A 19966-nucleotide genomic window follows, 5' to 3' on the forward strand; every position below is an offset into this window, starting at 1 on the left:
AATATTAAACATTAGCCTTGGATGGTTTCCACTAAATTTAATCACAGATTTCTAGAAAATGCTACTCAAAAGGACATCTACTCCCTCCCCTACTCCAAATTATTAGAATCCAGTGTACATAAAATCCCAGTTATTTGTGGTGGAAGAGGGAGGGCTGCACACCTCCTGCTCTGCTGACACATGGGCAGGGGCAGCTGTGAGACCCAGCACAGGGGCAATCACGAGATTTTTACTTTATTTCCCACTTCCCTACTCATTACTTATCTTGTATCCAATCTTGTATTTGAGACACAAAGAAATGTCTTCCTGAATTAAGCCTGTTTTGTCATAAAAGTGAATTGCTTATTTTTCTTTGCAGAAGTTTTGAGTTACATTCAAAAGGCTGCAAATGATGTAGGACCTGGAGTTGTATCATTGAGAAGAGCAAAGACAGCTGACAGCCTCAGCCATGCTAATGGTCTCCAGGAGCTGGGCTGGTGTATGGTTCAAAAAAATGAAATTTAGTCTCTCAGGCAAGATTATTACCGATTTTGAAGGAACAAGGCACTTAGAAAAAATTGTGCCTTTGAAAATTGCTACTTCTGGCAGAGCAGTAAAAAAAAAAAAAGCCAAAAAAAAAAAGACAAGTTTTATGCTGGGAGTCTTTGGTAGTTAGTAAGAAAACTCACTAACAAATCCAGTCAAAACTTTGGAAGTTTAAATGCTGGTATACATTTTTGTGATGCAGCTGGACAATGTGTTAGTTACAGGCTTTTCCAAACTTCTCATTTGGCTGAGGTCAAGGGTAAAACAAGGACTCGAGCCCTTGCAGACTTCAAGGCCTTCATGCTGATACCAATAGGTGCTATGCCTATGGAAAGCTATGGATATTTCTGTTCTCCCTAAGTACATTCTGATTTGATACCTACAGTAGTGTCAAACAACGTTTTTTCTTCCGTAAACATAGGGCTGTGATGTAATTGTGTACTCTAAAAATCAGTGCAGCCCCTGAGCTGGGTGGAGTTGGGTATGGAAGAGCTCACTTACTGTGACGCTGGTGTCCTTTTTGCCCTTATGTGATGAAGCGACAACTGCCAGGTACTGAATGACCTTTTTGGTGTTTTCTGTCTTGCCGGCACCAGATTCACCTCTGAGGGGAAAGGAAATAACACAAAAGAAGGTAGGTAACCAGTGGAGTCCTTCTGCCATGTAGATGTACGTAGTGTATGAAAACAGGACTGGAAACTGCCCAGCTGAGTTCTTATCTACCCCAAAACACCGCCTCCCAAATCCACCTGACTTCAGTCTGCAAAGAATGCATTATCAGAGTTATATCTCTGTCTTGGAAGTATTTTGAGTCAACATTGGGCCATTTAAGGGAATTCTAAAACATGATGCATTTTTGAACAGCAGTTCATCTTGCTTTGGCAGCATCTGAACACTTATGAGAAGTGCGGTTGGCAAGGAGTCTGCTTGTATTTTAAGATCAAAAATACAACGTGTTTTATGTCTATGATGTGACACTGCAGTGAAAGAAAACATCAGCAGTAATACAATGGTTTTCTCTTCTGAAGCTCTGGAATTAAAGTAGACTAACAGCTTGATCCTGCCTCATCTGAACTTTGTGTTCAGATGCTCCTTGAATTCAGTGGGATTGGGAATAGAGCTGCCTGAGGTGTCCCTGCTCACTGGGCAATAAAGGACATTGTGGGGAGATGTCTGACCAGCAGAACTGGCATCCCAGCTCTGCTCCAGTGTCCCTTGGGAAGGGAGTGGCAACTTTTTCTCTCTTGGAAGACTCCCAGGTTAAATTTATTTACAACTCTTAAACCCTCTCTTAAAGTAAAAGAGTGGTTTTCAAAGTACAGATTGACACAGTCTTTTCTCAGTAGAAATTTCCAGCCGATTTTCCTCTCTAATTGTTACATGACATCATCTTATGTCTTTCAGATATCTCTGGCTCTGATGATTATATCGACAAAAATGTTTTTATACTGTTCTGCTCAGCAGTCAAAAAGAGGGGTAAAGTGGGTATGGATGTAACAAATGAGTTCTTTCAACTGAGCTGGTGCTGTGAGGAGAGCAACAATCTAAGGTGCACCTCTTTTTCTTTGGATCTATAATAAAATGGATTTAAAAAAAAATAAAAGAACAATACATTCAAAAATCCCAGAGATATTTATCAGCTCTTTTGAGTCTTGAACTGTTCAGCTGAATCCAGTGCAGTTCTGCTTCTTTTGCTAATTAGGAAATAGAGGAGTTAATTTCCCTACCAAAGGATCAGTGATAAATGGACATAAGAATATAGAGAAGTGCTGGATAGAACTTTAAATACAGAATGACATTGATGTAAACCTTAGGAAACCAGAAACAATTCCTGCCTGAGGTATGACATGATAAGAACTGTTTCTTCTGGCTTTTAGAGTTTGAACCACAAATAATTGAGATGAATAGATTCATTTTCACAAGACCTGGGTTAATTTGCATAGTTTAGAGATTGGATTAATCTCTGCCTGGGCTTCAGTGCTAAAACATTTCTACGTTTTATTGATAAAAATTAAGTGTTCTGGGAACAATTCCAAACCAAGCACACCAATTTGAAGACAAATGCATACAAACTTTTCAAATAAATCTACCTTACAGCTTTGTTTCTTTGGAAAAAAAAAAACCAACCAAAACAACTTCAAACAAACCCTGGGCTTTCAACTATTCCATTTTATTAAGGGTTATTTGTAGTTCATCACATCATCATTGCATTTCCTTTCTCCCAGGGCAACAGTGCCCATCTTTTGGCTTTTCCCTGAATCCCTGTGAGTATTACCATATATGGCATCATTTTACTTGTAATTATCCCATCATACTGTAATGCTCCTTAACTCTTTGCTTCTGCACAAGGCTGAGGGCTTTCCTGTTTACTGCAGATAGATTTTGGGGCTTTAACTTCCTTTTGAAATAGACAATAAAAAAGTTCCTCAACATGTAATAGAAAACACACAGAACCTCAGCTGCTTTAGGTTGATTGGAAAAAAGCCTCCAAGGTCAAAAAGTAATGAAGAATAATGTTTCTGTCTTGAAGTACTATCATTTATGAGGGGGCAGAAACAGCTTCCATTGTGAGGTGGTATGAGAAATACCCCCTGCTTTAAAATCTACTTGCTTTCTTGAGTTCAGTGACTGAACTTTTAAAGATGGGTCTTTTTCCTGCAAACATCTTCGTGTGGTTTTGGCATGGACCATACACGGTGGGGCTCCTCCCAGGAGACATCTCCTCCTTTCTTCTCAGTGCCCATTTTCCTCAGACTTAATTATGTTCCAAGTAGGTGTTTGCCATATAAATGCTGTTACCACTCTTCTAATCATCATCTTTAGGAAGCAGAATGACCATTTGTTAAATGGAAACATCTCAAAAAATTCTTTTTCCAACCTACCCGAGGGAGCACATTTACTGCCAGTGCTGTTCTTTGCACCCAGCTCAGATGGCCAATGCAAAAAACCAGATCAAAAGCAAGTCCCATTGCACAGTTCTGAGCAGCCCAAGAGCAGTATTTTAGCTACTTCCTATGCAAGTTTTCCTCCTGAGAAGCTCTTTAGCTTCCCCAGAGCAAAGGGCTCCACTAGGTTAACAGGCTTGCTCTGTTAAAAATACCACTCTCACATTGTGTGGTATAACTTTTACTTATCCTTCCCTCATTGCTTGCCAGGCATTGTTTTAGGACCTCAGTCCAGGATTTAAAGCACATAAACTCACATATATAGTGCTCAGCTGTAATAGAGTTTTTGTACCTCTTGAACTACAAAATCCTCCATGACTCCATTACCTTCACCTTCAATGAAAATTACCCAGCTAGAATAGGTTTCCAAATGAGAACAAGGTGACACTAGCAAATTGGCCCCACTGTTGGGGTTGAGCCTGTGGTGTAACTAGGACTCCTGTACATTTGAGAATAACTGAGAAAAATTAGTTTTAAAAGGGTAGGGATTTTTTTGTTGACATTTTGAAATTTGTTGACATTTGTTGAAATTTTGAAAGCTTTCCATGTTAATATTATGATATGAGACTTAGCTTAATTCCACTTTTGGAAACATCTGAAAAGCAACAGCAGAATTTATTTTCAGCATTTGTTTCAGTGAGCAATGAACCACAAGAATTGCCCGTTCACACATCCCTTAATCCGGCGGTGCTGGCACTGTGGGAAGCTCCTGCGCGCAGGGCACACAGCGAGGCGCTCAAAATCACATCAGGGCTTGGCAGCCTTTGTCCTGCGCTACGAGATGTGCAAACAGCATGAAAGGCTTTGTCCTAGACCCCACTGGAGACTTGTCTCAGAAGCCAGCCCACTGATCCTACGGGTTTACCTACAAAACAACTCCCAAAGGAGCGGGGTCAGCTCCAAGCTCCGGCCGGGGCTGGAGCTGCACAAGATCTGTGTGGGAGAGGCAGCAGCTCCTGCCAGCTCCAGCCTTTGAGGTTCACTGAGCTGGGAAAGAAGAGCTTAGCTCTCTGGTGGAGGAGCCTTTGACTAGTGGGGCTGTGCAGTTTGGAGATGTTCTGGATGATTTTGCACATCAGGGAAGGAAATGGGCTGGAGACCCATGGCTGGGTGATGCCCTGGAGAACTTGCCCAGAGAGAGAGAGAGAGAGGAGAAGGGGAAAAGGGCAGGATGGTCACTGCCCCACTCAATGTTTTGTCTGTTCCCATATCAAATTAAGTGGAAATATGGCCCTGCTACTTCCCTGTTTTTATAGAAGCTGTTCAAACAGAATGCATGTTTTAAAAACCAGAAAAGTAATGAAAAAGTACTTGATTATAGTGTTTCACATGTACTTGTTCCACGATCTCAGAACTTTGATCAGATTCTCTCATTCATTTAAGGTAGCTTTTTCTAAACTGAAACTTGTGCACAGTCCTCTAAGCCACATTTGCTTTCTAGAAAAATACTCTACTTGCTGTCTTCAGGAAGGGGCTAAAATATGATAACCCCAAGATCACACAGGTTTATGAGGAAATTGTTGAAACTCTCATGTGGTTAGCTATGCAAATAAGCACTTGTGGAATTTTGAGTAAAAGACATTTTGAAAACTCCAGGAGAATCCACTTGTGTCTTTAGTAATCAAACAAGAGGCCAGAAGTCTCCTTTGAGGGCTTGTGCCTCTACTAACATTGGAAGAAGCTTGAAAAACCACAAGTCAGTTCACTGGCCACTGCCTAATTCAAGTCATAATTAATTGCTGATATACTGAGCTTTTTCAGGCCTCTGGGTACCTGAACAGATTTCTTGGGACTTTTCCTTCAGCATCATTGATGTGCTGGTCAGTATGAACTGAGAGAGAATAGAGACTATTTCGTGGCCAACTTAGATGTCAAACAGGAGAGAGCAGTGGAGAGGCCTAAGCACAGACAGGAATTGCAGGAAATGCCAGGCAGAGCAGTGAAGGCTGCTCAGAACAGTACAGAGACCAAGACATAAGGGTGGAAAAGTCTTACCTGCCCTCATTTTCAGACACATAAAAGAGATAAAGAAATACAAAATTTTATATTTCAGACCTTTAGTGCCATATTGTATATGTATTATATGCCTATATGTTGTATTGTGCCAGAGAGCAACTGGCAGGGAATGACACTGAGGATGCTCAGTGATGCTACCCATGGGAAAGAGCTAACAGCAAAAGGATGTGTGTGCACAGAGGAGAGGAGGCCAAAGGCAGTGTGAATGTTGTTCTTAATGAAATCTGGAAACCAGGGGATTCTGAGGAAGCACTGGAACCCATGAGCATCAAAGACAGATGGAGATTTTAAACATACCATGGTTAACCACACGAAGGGTAAAGGATTGGAAAAGAATGCAAACAGTACATAACCACATGAGGGTAGGTTTAATGAGCTGAGGGTGAAGTCCTGAGAATGGGTATATTTATAGTCAGAAACACAGAATCAGGCTCAGTTCTCAGATCTATCCCCTTGCCTCTGTCCCAGGAGCATTTCAGGGGATCCATATGAATCCTTACAGCTATTCTTCTACAATTTAGGTACCAGGCCTTGGAAAATTCAAACCTGTGGCTATTTCAAGAAAAAATCCCGGCTGATCAATGCCATGAAGTTTCAGTTATTGTTACATATTTTAGGCCAAAAGAGAATTTCTTATAATTTCTAACAATTCTATAAAAAACTTCAAATCACTTCAACTTGACAGCTGCCAAGCTGAGAGCCAAGTGAACTTTCTTCTTTCTGCACAGCCAAATAAGGCCAACAAGAATGTTAAACCAGTAGTGGTTAAAGTTGTGTACATTGGTTTTAGCTTGGCCAATCTTTTTGTTTTAGAAGACTTGTGAGGATTGTTTTAAGCTATGGCTCATGATGCACACCCAACATAGAGCAATTAGTCTAAACATCTTGGGGAATAATTTGCTGTGCTGTTTTCAAAATGGGAAAGGCGTTTAATTCTCCCTGTTTTCTCTATTTATATATTACTGGATGGAAAAGGCATTTAATTTTCTCTATTTTATGTATTTCTGGTGTGAAACACTTTGGGAGGTAAAAAATAAATCGTAGCTACAAGAAGTGGATCCTTTAATGGATTTTCATGAACAAAAAGACATAGATTTGCAGAAGAAAGTCCCTTTCTTGAAAGTACCAATGTTCCAAAGTTAAAAGAAGATTTACTAGTGGAAAAATAAACGAAAGTACAGAAATAGAAGGAGGAAATGCATATTGTAAATTAGTCTTGATAACCATGACATGTTTCTTCCTGGGAAGAATGTGATGGTCAATTTTTACTTCATCTTTGCAGGAATATTAGATTTGTTTTTGGTATTAATGCATTTGGGGAAGATCTTTTTATTGCTATACTTACAAATACTGAAGTCTTGTTGTACCAGAGGTTAGAGCTATGATAGCCCTTATGGTATCACACAGTATAAAATTTTTATTAAGTAATATTTTTTTTGTCCAGTCAGCAGTGGCAATCAAAAGTAATGTTGTGGCTGGTGATCAGTAGCAGTGGTTTTTTGAGGGTAGATAAATATTTAGTCAGTAACCACATTTTCTCTTGATAATCTAAACCTGACAGATTACAGCATCGTTGTATGAACCTGCTATAAATAATACTCATGCCAGCTCTGCAAACATATTAACATTTACATAGAATCAAATCTGATCTTTTATCAGGAAAACTGGAAAATACCTAATTTACCAAAGACAAAATTTTGTCAAAAGCATTCCTGATGGCATTCAAGCAAATAAAACCAACTAATAAGCAACAGAAGAATGAGAAGAGTGTTAAAACTGAGGGTCAAGCAGGAGATCATTGTCCAGTTCAACATTTTAAATGATTTTTCAATCAGGTAGGAATGACAAACCAGTGGGATTTTGTGGAGTAATAAGCACACTCCCCAGTTGCTCACTGAAACTGTTCAATCTCTAAGTTCAGAAAGTCAATTTAAAGAAATAATTTTACTCATTAAAGAATTCCTGTGACACTGATACCTGCTCTTTTTCTTACGAGCATTCTATCTACTGAAGTGGGTTTGGGACTGGAGTTCAAGCTTACTGAAGGTGAGAAGAATGTGTCCATTCCATCAGAATTTGAATAAAATTTGAATAAAGATATGGTGACATTGAGATATACTAAAATAGATGAGTTTACTTACGTGCACAGGATAGACTGGTCTTCTCTATCTGTGAATAAAGAAAAATAATCCATTAATTAGGGAAAATGTCTTTTCTGACAGAAGCACTTGTATTTATAAGGATTTATATTGAACAGCCTAGACCTTCTAAAATCTGGCTGACCATGATTAGTAAAAAGTACTGGGTTAACATCTTATTTAATTTGCCCTTGAATTTAAATAACCATCTCTAATGGAAATATTTTGTGTAAAAAATGAACAAAAGGTTAAGAGGTCAAAAATATTTTTTGTAAATTCCATTAGAGATGAACTGTAATGAGGACAGCAAAAAGATCAGGCTCTCTGTAAGAAGATTATAACAAAATTTCAAACCTGAAACTCAAGTTTTTATTATGCTTATGAACTATGGCCAGCAGCCCACTTGAAACCAAGTCTGGCCAGATAAGGCATCAACAACTAAAATGTTTTAAGCTGGTCATGGAAAGCTTTAACTTTTGAAAGCAAACTCAAGTTCAGACACCTGAATAATTTAGCCTGTATTTCACTTCAGACTGAGAGACAATTTTTATCAAGAGGACAATTCCTTTGGGAGATCTTCCAAAGAGTAAGATAAAACAAGATACTTTAGATTATACAAGATTGTGTCATCAAGTATGTAAGTATTCTTCGTGTTCTTTACTATGAACAGACCACCAAACACATTTTGGATCAAGATTTATAAAAAGGAGGACCAAAGTTTCCATTTCTGCTATGTGAGGCATGTGAGAGGTTTCAGCACACCAGTGTTCTGTGGTGCTGCAGAAGGGTTAGGATTACATCCCATCCCCACGGCCTGTTCTTGGAGCAATCCTCCCTGCTTACTCATTTGGAGTCATTTTCTCTCTACCTCCAGAACTTTTACAGATTCTTCTGCCAAAAGGCATGATGAGCATGTTTGCTGTGATCCATTCTAAAGTACAACTGTTTCCTTCACTTGTCGAACACCAGGGCAAGTTTCCCAGCGAGGTGTGGTATTTCCAGCCCTTGGAAGCAAACTTAAACAAGGCCTTGAGCCCCAGCACTGACGTTTGCCCTCCTTTGACTGAGACTGTCAGTTTGCCTTTACAGGCTGTAAAAAATCTGACCTAGGAAAATAATTCCCAGGCAGGTTAAATGCATTTTTGAAAAGTGTGCTTAGTTTGCACATCCTAGACTTGAGGTAGATAATTAGGCAGAATCCAGTGCTTCTGTATGGTTTGGAATTATTTATCCACAGCAGAGCCAGCACCAACCTTTGCTCAGAGGTTCAGACATGAGCTCCTTTTGCTCAGTGTGTGGGGTGACTTGCAGAAATACCTGTCTGGTTGCTCACCCCTACTGCTGACCCTGTATGTCATAAATACCATGAGGTAATTTAAACCTATTTAAACCAATTTATTAAGCTCTCAAGTTGTAAATGCTGCCTGGCCCACAGCCAGTCTAGGAAAAGCATTAGAGGATTCTGCAATGGCTTGGATTGATATTAAGCAACTGTTTTCCTCCCAGCTCCTCAATCGCTATGACATTAACTGCTTTACTGATCACCACACAACAAATGGTGCCACTTAACTGCTTCGTTTGGTAAATTGGTACTCATTCCTCATTTTTATTGGAGGTATTTGTCAGCAATCAGCACTGCAGGACTCTTCCACATAAACATTTGGGAGGAGAGGAGCTGTGACCCATGTTTGTTTTTCACTGCAGGGTATCAGCTAGGCCTTCTTTTAAGTTAAAAAAGTGAAAGCGTGGAAGAAGTTTTGCTAAAAATACCTTGTTGTGTAAATAGAAACCATGGGCATATATTGATATTGCATCACTAACCCATAAATACCATAAAGAAAATAAAAGGGACTCTTGATACTGAGTTGCCAGTGGAATTTCTGAGCTCAAGAAAGATTAGAAAAAGCTGGTCTCCAAGCCAAGTATTTTCTCACTACTCTTTGCTGCCCATTGCTGCCCCTCTCCTCAGCAGGGGAGCACTCCCAAAGGTGTCTCACAGCCTGGCCCCCCATGGGGGCTTGTGTGAGTGCCTGTGAAGAGGCAGCCTGGGGATAAGTAAGAGTGGAGGAAGGATTAGGAAGGTCAGAAGTTGCACCAAATGTCCTCAGGGATAGGTTAGTCATGGGAGAAACCTCATGCTGGCCAGCTGTGCTGTGCACACTCACAGAGGGAGAATTCCAGATGTTATTCCATCTCCTCCATCAGTCCTAACTGCAACTCAAAGGATGAAATATATCAGGAAGTCCAGTCCTATTCTGTTATGACCTGAGCTGCAGATACTGGTCTCATTTACTTTCAAAGGCTCTCCCATTCTATTAATCCTATTTTTGTTCTGGAATGTTTCATTCTATATAGAAAAGACTGTGCCCTATTTTGTGAGTCTGCAACTTTATGTGGTTAAATCTATCAGAAGAGAAAGAGCTGTATAAATAAAACTCTTTAAATATAATTCCAGGGGCTTAAAAAGCAACAAAATAGGTCTTCTGGATTCTAATATATTTTTGGCTAATTCCTTTTAAGAAAACTTGACCCTACCTGGAAGAGTATAATCTACCTCCTGTATGTCTGTATTAGGTGTTTAAACTTTTTTTTCCCCTCAATTTTTAATAGAGACCTAAACTTACATTATAAACCTCACCAGCTTTCCTAAACATGCAGCAGAGTTGGTCTTTTCTGGAATCTGCTTACTTTTTTCACCTTTCTCAGTTTGCCTGTAAGAATTCTTGCCTCTCTGTTCTTGATAGACCAGTTAGCTCTGCTTAATCACAAACAAAATCAGATGGTTTATCACAATGAAGCAGCAAGTTGGCAGCTTTACCATAAAAGGAAAAAAACCAGACTGAAACCATGTTCCCCCACTCACTTACTGCTTCTTTACATTTGTTAATAACTGCACTGCCTAAAGGGGACATTTCTGTACAGTCCTGCTGAGGACACAGTAAACAGATGGCTTCTCACAGCTGCCTCCTTTTCTAAGACCTTGGGAACTGTGTTTCCCTCCCATACCTCCAAGTAACTACCAGGTTGTTTGTTTTTCCATTTTTAACTCAAGCTTGCATAAAAGTGGCTCCACAGAAAATAATCTCCTTGAATCTGCAGAAAGCTGTAATATATCTTCTCCATGATGATTTACTGCCAGAAAGCTTAATAAAGGACTAACCAACTACACAAAAACTTCGTTACTACTTCTACATAACATGACTTTTCACATTTGTATTGTCTATCCCTTATTTTTTATTTCTGCAGGGAAGATGACAGAAGGCAACAGAATTACTCCTCCTTACTGAGCAGTGTCTCAGCCTCACCATCACTGGAAGCTGGCAGTGCTGTGAAGGGTCATCCACCCACCTCCAGCTCCTCTTCCCTGGCCTGCACTGCCTTCTTTCCTTCTGTGACCAGCATCCACAGACCACACAGTGCCCCAGGAGGGGGGACCCCCTTCAGCACAGCAAAAAGCCAGGGATGGCTTTCACCTGGAGCAGTTTTGCATCATGGCTGCATGAAGAATCCTGCTGGCAGTGCAAGAGATGGGATGGGGATCAAGCCCTCTGTATGAAGCAGTAATCATCTTTAGCTGTCCGTGAACACAGCCAGGAGGGCCCAGTTCAGTGTGGTAACTGCTGGGGATACACACACAAATGCTCTTGTAGGATTCTCAGTCTCTGAGATTAAAGAAAATTAAAGTTGATTCTCATTCTGGCTGGAAATGAGCATCCACGGCTGTGCCTGGGCAATGACCAAACTGCATTAGTGACATTGGTAATCAGCAGATTCAACAAGACACCCAGCACTCCTGGCTGAGCACGAGACAGCATGACTGTGATTTGCAAAAGGGTTTTAGGTGCTCAGAACCACTTGAAAGAAGTGGAAATTTTATCTTTGCCCAGCCAACATCTTTGATAATACCTGTGGCCTGTGAGATGTCAGCTTTTCTGCATATTTGGAAGAAAGTCTGATTATCTGATTGCTGATGGCTGTGGCTAAATGTTTTTAATCAGAACAGCTTTGATGGGAGTTAAACATCATCCCTAATGAAAACACTAACCAAGTAAGTCTCTGAGGCAGAGGAGGAATGCAGTGTGCACAGCTTGGGTTTTCTGCTGGATGTCTGTGCCAACACAGGGGAGGGTGAGAACACAGAGGGCTGTGATTCCCAGCTGATGAACCTGCAGTAGGACCAGGGATCTGCAGAGGCTTGATTCATCAAGAGATAAAGGATCCCTGAGACATCTGAACAAGCTGATTGCTCTGGGCCAAGTGGCCCTGGTCATGAAACAGCAGTATAACTCCTCAGTCTTATGAATCTACAATGTATTTTACTTTGGCAAGCAGAAACTATGCAAGTTTCCAGATAAGGAGCAGTACTGCTCTACTGTTTCCACAAGCAAAACATTTAGTGCTCTGACCCATGTTTATGAGTAAGAACTTTTGTTTATTTTCCATTTGGAAATAGGCTCACAACCCCCCTGCAGCTCTCTGTGCCTATACTTTTTGCGTGCTCACACAGAACCATGTTGACGCCCACTTTCACCACTCCAACATGAACAGAATTTTGGCTGAATAACCAGAGTTATTTTGAGGGTTGGTTTAGTTTTATGCACAAAACATGAGTAGGTTTTTACAAACAAAAGCACAGCTTTAAAAGCAGCTGGGGCCCTCTTCAGAGATGGAGAGACTCCAAGATGACATGTGCAAGTAAAACGTGGGTGTCCTGGGCTTGTGCTGGGAGCTCTGGTGGTTCCACTTGCTGGCTGCTGTGCCAGCTGTGCGTGGTTGGGGTGGGAAGCAGTGAAAGAGCATCCTCTTAGAGGTTCAGCTGATCACCTACTCCCTACTCATTCCTTCCCACTTGCTCTCCCCCTCCTCTCTGCTGCCAGGAAGAATTGCAGTGGGGACACATGAATAATGAGGAGTAACTCCCTGGAAGCTAGTAGGGCCAGGAAATTATTCTGAGCACCAAAAAAGTGAATTGATAAGAGCCTGCAACCTTGCTACCTTCTCCCTCCAGCACCCAGCCTGGGAAGCACAGCTGAACCCATGCTGTTCTAAGTGCAGTTAATGGCCAGGAGGGCAAACCAGCTCCAGCGGCTTCCCACTGCTCAGGAGAACGTGCTGGGAGGGACAGGAGACAGCCAGAGAGAGGAGGAGTGGGAGACATCCCTGTGCTGCCTGGATCAGGCTCATCTGTGCTAAGGCTAGTTTCTCTTTAGGCAGAAAACTCATGTATTGTCAGGACAAGACATTCTGTTTCAGCATAGGCTGCAGTCATATAGGGTTTTTTTTCCTTTCCTACAGATAGCTTATAGCCCTTTTCTATTTTTTTCCCCCCACCTCATTTCTAGAGACAAGAACAGTACCCTGCACAACTGCTGCTGATCTGCAGGAGCCAGGAGCTTCTTCCAGATCTCCCTTCAAAGCTTGCTGTTTAAATAAAGGATCAGAGGGAGGAATGGCTTCAGGGCCTGCTTGGAGCCTTGGACAGTGCTGGATGGAGAGCACAGGGTTCAGGAGGGAAGCTGGAGCACAGAACAAGTGACTGTGGCTTAGTGGGATGACCTTCTGCCAAGGAAGTTTTTTATAACTATGATTATATCACATAGTGTGTAGGAAGGTCTGTTTCCAGGATATTTTTGTTGCTTTATTGGTCCTCCTCTGCTGCACTGTAGCTCTGCCTTCTGGGATGCACTTAAATAAAAGAATTGAAATAGCTCCAGAAAAGAAATGGCATATAAGCCATAGGAAGGAAAAAAGTCCTAATCCTGGGAAGCCCTAAACTTTAGGGCCAGGCCTGTGAATCTTGCTGAGCCATAGTTGTCAGCCAGAATTTCTGTAGGGTCAGGGTCCTTATGAGGGCAAATAAGCTTCAAAATGTTTTGTAGAGCTCCTGGTTTCCTGTAGCACCCAAGGTCGATGTGAGATGGCACCTGGTCATGCCCTACGGCCTGGAGGTGTTGCACTTCACTTCACTTCAGCTTTTTTGCCCCTAAATGATGGTTTTCCTTAGAACAAAATCCCCTCAGTCTGTCAGAAGTGACTGCAGGAGGAGGAGAGCACTGTGAATTTTGGGGTTTTGTTTGCACCCTTTGGGGCCTGACTGCTTTCCCACTGCTCATTGCCATTCCTGTTGGCAAGCAGAGCACATCTCAGCTCAGGGCTCTAGACACCAGGCTGTGGGGAAAGCAGCCCCAAAACACTGCCTGAATCTGCTCTGCCGGGGGAGAGAGCAGCAATGCCGAGACCCAGCAGCGCTCACAGCTAACTTTGGAATAGTCTGCACTGGTGGAGAGGGAGCATTTTCCATGCCCGTATTTGCCAAAACTATTTGCTTGACTTTGAAACCTTCCCACATGCCTCGACACAGATGGGTAAAAGGATTGTTTTTCCTTTTTGAGTCACAGTGTTTGTGGACTGCTGCTCCTGCCAAAGAATTCCTCTGAAACTTCTAGAAAGGCAGTGCTGCCCTCTGTGAGAGCTCTTTCCTGGCCGTGTGCTTGCAGGAGCCCATGTGGAGCTCCCAGGTGTTTGTGGCACCTCCAGGCTGCAGCGGGGCTGTCCTACCTTGCAGCATGCTCCTGTAGGCCGTGTCGGCGATGGCGTAGATGTGCGGCGGCATCTCGTGCCTCTTCTTGCCCTTGTACATGTCAATGATCTTCTCGGAGTAGATGGGCAGCTGCTTGTAGGGGTTGATCACAACGCAGAAGAGACCCGAGTAAGTCTGCAAGGGAATTCAGAGAAGAGCTGGACTTAACATCCCGCGCCCTGTCCAGGCTGGGACACACATGCACCGGCTGCATCCAATTACTGCCATTTTAGTGAGCAGCGCTCCTTTGTGTTCAGGGTAACAAATGAAGCATTCTGAATGTATGTCTGTGGGTGCTTTCCAAGTGCACAAATCACTGTTTCCAGTAAGTGAGCTGCTGGAAAGTCGGTGAATTTAGCAACCTGTAGAAACACCATGATCTGATGTTAGAGCTCCTTAACTTCAGTTATTTTCAACATATAATCCATACCCTTATCACACACAAGGGTATGGTGACAACTGTAATAATTTTATATATAATATAATATATAAATTTATATAATTTTATTTTTTTTATATGTGTATTTTCTTATCAGAATATGATATAAATATCCGCTAAGGTAGGCATCAAATTTTGTAAACTGGAATCCTGGGTAAGAAGCTTGGATTGATGTTTGAAGGTTTTTTTAAAAAAAAGTTTCTATGAATACCGTGTAACACTGATGACTGATAGGAGTCCTTAAATAAAACTGCTCAAGTTCCAAACAGATGCCTTGAGAGACTAACCATGCCTTCACTGAATGACAATTTCCGCAGGAAGCTTAAGGAAAAATGTGGGTTTTTTTAGAATTTAATTGAAGTATTAATTTAAGTATATATACATAAACAAGAATACTGACTGCCAGCTCATAGGTGTTAATCCATTTATTTTAAATTTTTAAAGAATTATTATATTTTTCAATTTTTCTTTTATTTCAAAATATTCCAGGTATTGACCTGGACCAGAAATTATACCACACGATAATAGATAAAGAGCCATATTTCACAAGCAGTTGCTAAAAGTAAGAAATTTTCAAGGGTATTTAATTTAAAAAAGAAAATTTAAACCCCCACAATTTAAAAAAAAAAAAAACCAAAACAAAAACAACCCAAAACACCCAAGTTATGAGAACATAATGTCAGGACTATTGTGATATTTAAACTGGCCTATGGGGAAAAAAAAAAAAAAAAGAAAAAAATAATGGAATTGTGTAGGCAGAAGCGGTTTGTAAAAAAAAAAAAAAAATTATTATTATTATTTATTTGATTTTGTCGCCGTGTGTGTGAAGGAGAGCTCTGCGGGGTGCAGCTGCTGCCACCCTCAGCCCGGGGCTGTGTCCCAGCGCTGCTGGAGCTGCCCCTGCTCCCGGGCAGTGGCACCGGGAGCCTCCGGGCACGAGGATTTCCCTTTCCTGACCATAATAGGCAATGGCCCAGCACGGCCCGGCACAGCCTGAGCACTTTATATGGTATTCAGCACTCGGGGCCAGAGCCTCAGCTGCGGGCTGGGGGCTCCAGCTGCGCACGAACATCTGGGCTGCTCCTGGTGCTGATGGGCATCTCCACCAACAGCTCAGCTTGAGCCTGTGTCAGCACAGCCCAGGAAAACCCAGCTCAAATCCTCGCCAGCTCTCAGCATCCCCGGGCTAAACCCTCCGGTGTGGAAGGCAGGGAATCGCTGGGCTGGATTTTCACTGACATGGGATGTCAGAATGAAACTGTGCTGCTCGTGTCAAAATGAATTTTAGTGTTGCCAGGATAAGGCACTTGAAAAGTGACAGGTTTAGCCTAGAACAGCCACCAAGGCACTTACAGAAAGGACAAGACATTTTTTAACAGTATAAATAGATTTACTGTACACACTCAACTAATCATCCCCACCCAAGTAAAAAATTAGGAGAGGAAATCAAGGAAATTATTTAGTCCTCTCTTCCCTGAGATTTCCAGGCATTCCCTGATTTGCCACATGCAGGGCTGTTTGCACAGCCAGGCACACAGTAACATACCTTTGAAGAGCTAATTTGGAGGCACAAGAGGCAGGCTATTAAGGCAGAGCAGAAGCTGGAGCTGAGGAAGTTCAGGAATCCTCATTTCTAACTGGACTGTGACTGTTATGATCTGTCACCTCAGGAAATTTAATGAAGCCCTCTTATTTTGGCTGATTGTACCTCTAAGTGTCTGCTTTGCAAGGAATTGGGGGAGCTAGATTAGTATAGATGATGTTTGGATACCCCAAGTGTGTGATTGAAAGTGAGGGCACTGAATCCTTCTCCCTGGGGCACAGCTTGTCCAGAGAGGGGACTCCCAGAGGGTCTGGAGGAGGAACATAATCTGAAATATTTTAGGGGAACTTCCATGGGAGCGCTGACCTTGTGTATTCCTCAGCCAGCTGCTGCTGCTGGGTATTTACAAGAGACTGGCACAAATACACATCTGCATGGTGAATATCTAGGTTTGGGCAGAAGACTCCAATGCAGTTCCAATATGCATATTTAGATTTAGGCACCAAAGAGAGCATTTTTCACTGTTAAGTGAAGACTGAACAAGTAGTGCCCATGAATACCAGAAGGAACTTGATTCTGCTCTCAAATCCACTGAAATTACATTGCTGTGCTTTTCATGCTTATATAATAATTTTTGGTGTAATTTGTGTGTGGATAAAGCAGATTCTTTTTCTTCTGAGCAATGTGAAATATGAGTTAGTTGCTCATGTTTCTTCTTGCCCTTCTATCTTAATTATCTGTGATGAAGCAAAAGGCCAGGGTGTTTTTCTGGAGTACAGTCACCCTGTAAATTTCTGCACTGAATCTTTCTTTTAAATAATATTTAAAGTAAATGCAAGGGGGAGATGAGTTGTTTTTTTCCAGCTGGATCGATTATTTTTCTTTAGCAGATTTGGGAATCCCCATTTGCGTCAGTGATGCTCTGGAGAGAAAAATGTTGAGGTCATGTTTTCTTCAAATGTGTGGGACTCCAAGGGATGCAAATTAGGCAAGGCATGGCAGAGCCAGGAGATGGTTGTTTACAGTTGGTTTTGGAAGTGGGTGAGACTCAAATTCTCTTTAGAGGCACTCTCTGTTTTTAAAAAGATATGACAACATCTAGGGCAGTGCTTTGTAAAGCTGGGCAGTTTCAAGCAGGTCTTTCTTACTGAAAATACAGATAACTTGTTGCAGTACAAGTAAAATTAATGCCTTTGAAACTTTTACCATTTAAAATCTAGTCTCTTAAGAAAGAAAACCTAATTTCAGGTACTCTTCCATTTTTGCCTCAGTGAAAAACTCTTTGATTTCTAATTGCATTATCCACTCTTAGAAATTAATTTCCTCTTTGTGTAGAAAGTGAAAATTCCATAAACAAAATGGAAACCCTGGAACAGCTATTCAGAATGTTGCTGAGAACAAAAAAGAAATACCCAATCCCCCATTTTATCCCACTAACCTTCTCCTAATTATTTTAATTCTTGCAACAATGCAGAACGCTTTCAGGAAAAGTCTATTTTGATCATTAAGGCTGCATATTCTGATATAATAGCATGTGGGTCCAAATGTTCACCTGCAAACTTAAAATCCAATAAACTCAAATAACGAAAAGATGGGAAGTCTAGCTTCTTTCAGGAACTTGATAATGTGCATTTTAGTACATTCCTGAAGGAAAGATTTTGAGCTTAGCTCTTTGAAGTTACGCATAACATTTAAGTAGTTCCTTTGTTGCAGTCCATACAACTATCTTATTTTCTGCTTCATTTCCTACTTTCCAATTTAGCATTCCTCATATTACTAATAAGACATGGACTACTGTTTCAACTTAAGCTCTGTACTTTCACTCATCAGTGATCTGTCATGCAAGTAAAATTTACATAGATTGAAACTGTGGATAACTTTTCTGCAGCACAACAGAGGGATCCTTCATGTAAAATCAAAGATAACGGCTAAATTCCTTGGAAAAGTTTTGGGCTTCCTTACTGTGCTGTTTGCTAACTGTTGATGTGGATAGATTACAAGGTTATCCATGTCAAAATATTCTTGTGTTAATGTACTTGTGAGGACTGAAAGCCAGAATAATCTTGCCATAACTCACATGAACATAAAGAAATTCCAATTTGTCCAGGCTTGTCTGATCTATAACTTGATCAACATGAGGGACAAAAAGGTTTAGTGGATGCATGACTTTGCTTCAGTGACACACTGGTACATGCAAGTACTCTTGCCTGAATTCCAGTGGGTTTGTCCCTTTATCCACATATAAGGTTTAACTCCAGCACCACCAACCCAGAACTTTTCAGCTGCCTTTAAGTGGAAGTTTTGCCTGAGAAAAACTGCATGATTTGCCTTTTCTGTATGCTCTTTTTGCAAGTTACTTGAAAATTGTTAAGTTTACATTTAATTAATATAAGAGTCCCTATCATTTCCCCCCCACCCCGAATAGCAGGACTCAGGTTTTGTTCACCTATCAGAGAGTTCCAAGCCAACAATATTCTTTCGGAATCTATAAATTTTGAAACCTTCATATGTTTTAATTTAGTTAAGAAGCAATTATCAAAGAAGCAAGAGTGTCATGGGGAATAAAGTGAATTTAAAATATTTTTGGGTTAGGAAGCTGTTACTGGGGGTTAGTATTTGCATGGCAGTGTTACACAAGGCCTGTGTCCCAGACAGTGGCTGGGATCCACCTCCTTGCTGGTGGGACATGGTCACATGCAATAGGAAATGCTCTTTGTGTGTGTTTGGGTCTACTCACATAAATTAGACCTGAGAAGTATCTCTCCCTTAGATTGTGCAGCACGGAAGCTTCATTGAGGCAAGTCAGCTCTGCCATGTCCTCCACTTTGGAGAACTTTGGAGGGTTCATCTTCTGGATGTCATCCTTGCTCAGTGTCACTTTCTTTCCATTTTCTGCCAGTTCAACGACCACCTCATCCCCTTTTTCTTCCTTGATACTTGCTGCTTCAAATCCATGTTTCTCTGATGGAATCCAAACCAGTTTCTTTGCTGACCAGTCAGCCTGGGCAAGTGGGTTGTTGATGAAGTTTTTGTCCACAAAGAGGAATTTCTCATCATCACTGAGAGGTTTTTGAGCCATTTTGACTCAGCAGACACCTGTTGAGGCAGGAAAATATTCTGCTTTAAAGGGATAAAGGAAGGCAAATGTGGAGATGTTCCAAACAAGACACATTTGTCAAATCCTACTGCCATGCAGTAAGTCCAAAGCACCACAGGTCTCGTGTCCTATCTCACATTTCCATGTGGATACTTAGAGCCTGTGCAATGGCACAGTCAGAACTGCACCAGGACCACCAGCTGAACACCTCCCTGCAGCCTCAGCTCTTGCCCATCACAAAGTTAATTGATTTCAGACAATTATAATATTTCCCATCACCCAAATGCTGTTGGGTGCATACTGAAATATCAGTGCAATAATGAAATAAACAGGAGAAGAATGATTCCCAGGCTGTGTTCCAGCAAGGACAGAATTTAACCTTTCTTGCAAAGGACAATTTCCAATCACTTAATACCATTTCATTTGGAGAAGAATAAGATTAAGACAAGATCAAGAGAAAAAGCAGAAAACAAATGTTGTCAATACTGCTGGTGAAGGAGAAGTAATTTAGAGTTAGCCTCTCCCCATGGGTCAGGCAATAGGAGCTGGTCATTTATGAAGGGTAAATGTTTATCACGTGAGAGAGAGGAAATGAAACAAACCTGGAAATTGCCTCAGCTAAAAGATACTCTGAACCATGATGCTCAGACTGCTCAGGCTGAGGAAGATGCAGACACTGCATC

General features: G+C 41.4%; 1 protein-coding gene and 1 long non-coding RNA gene across 7 annotated transcripts in view; one reads left to right on the top strand and one right to left on the bottom strand.

Annotated features, from left to right (window-relative positions):
* MYH11 (myosin heavy chain 11) overlaps positions 1-19966 on the bottom strand; it is a 55155-nt gene that overhangs the window by 29545 nt on the left and 5644 nt on the right. For all 6 annotated transcript variants that reach the window (XM_023936652.2, XM_086853745.1, XM_086853744.1 and 3 more), the window contains exons 2-5: positions 18924-19282; positions 14183-14339; positions 7628-7655; positions 1027-1129 (exon numbers count right to left, since the gene is read on the bottom strand). In XM_023936652.2, the coding sequence (XP_023792420.1) occupies positions 1027-1129; positions 7628-7655; positions 14183-14339; positions 18924-19265 (630 nt within the window). In that variant the 5' untranslated portion in view covers positions 19266-19282. The remainder of the gene's footprint in view (positions 1-1026; positions 1130-7627; positions 7656-14182; positions 14340-18923; positions 19283-19966) is intronic.
* Positions 1090-12029, top strand: LOC147650044 (uncharacterized). The gene is made up of 3 exons (XR_015277205.1): positions 1090-1159; positions 1930-2074; positions 10871-12029. It is a non-coding gene; the product is annotated as an uncharacterized LOC147650044 (long non-coding RNA).

This window comes from Cyanistes caeruleus, chromosome 17, assembly GCF_971803275.1.
Source record: "Cyanistes caeruleus chromosome 17, bCyaCae1.hap1.1, whole genome shotgun sequence".
Taxonomy (NCBI): Eukaryota; Metazoa; Chordata; class Aves; order Passeriformes; family Paridae; genus Cyanistes; species Cyanistes caeruleus.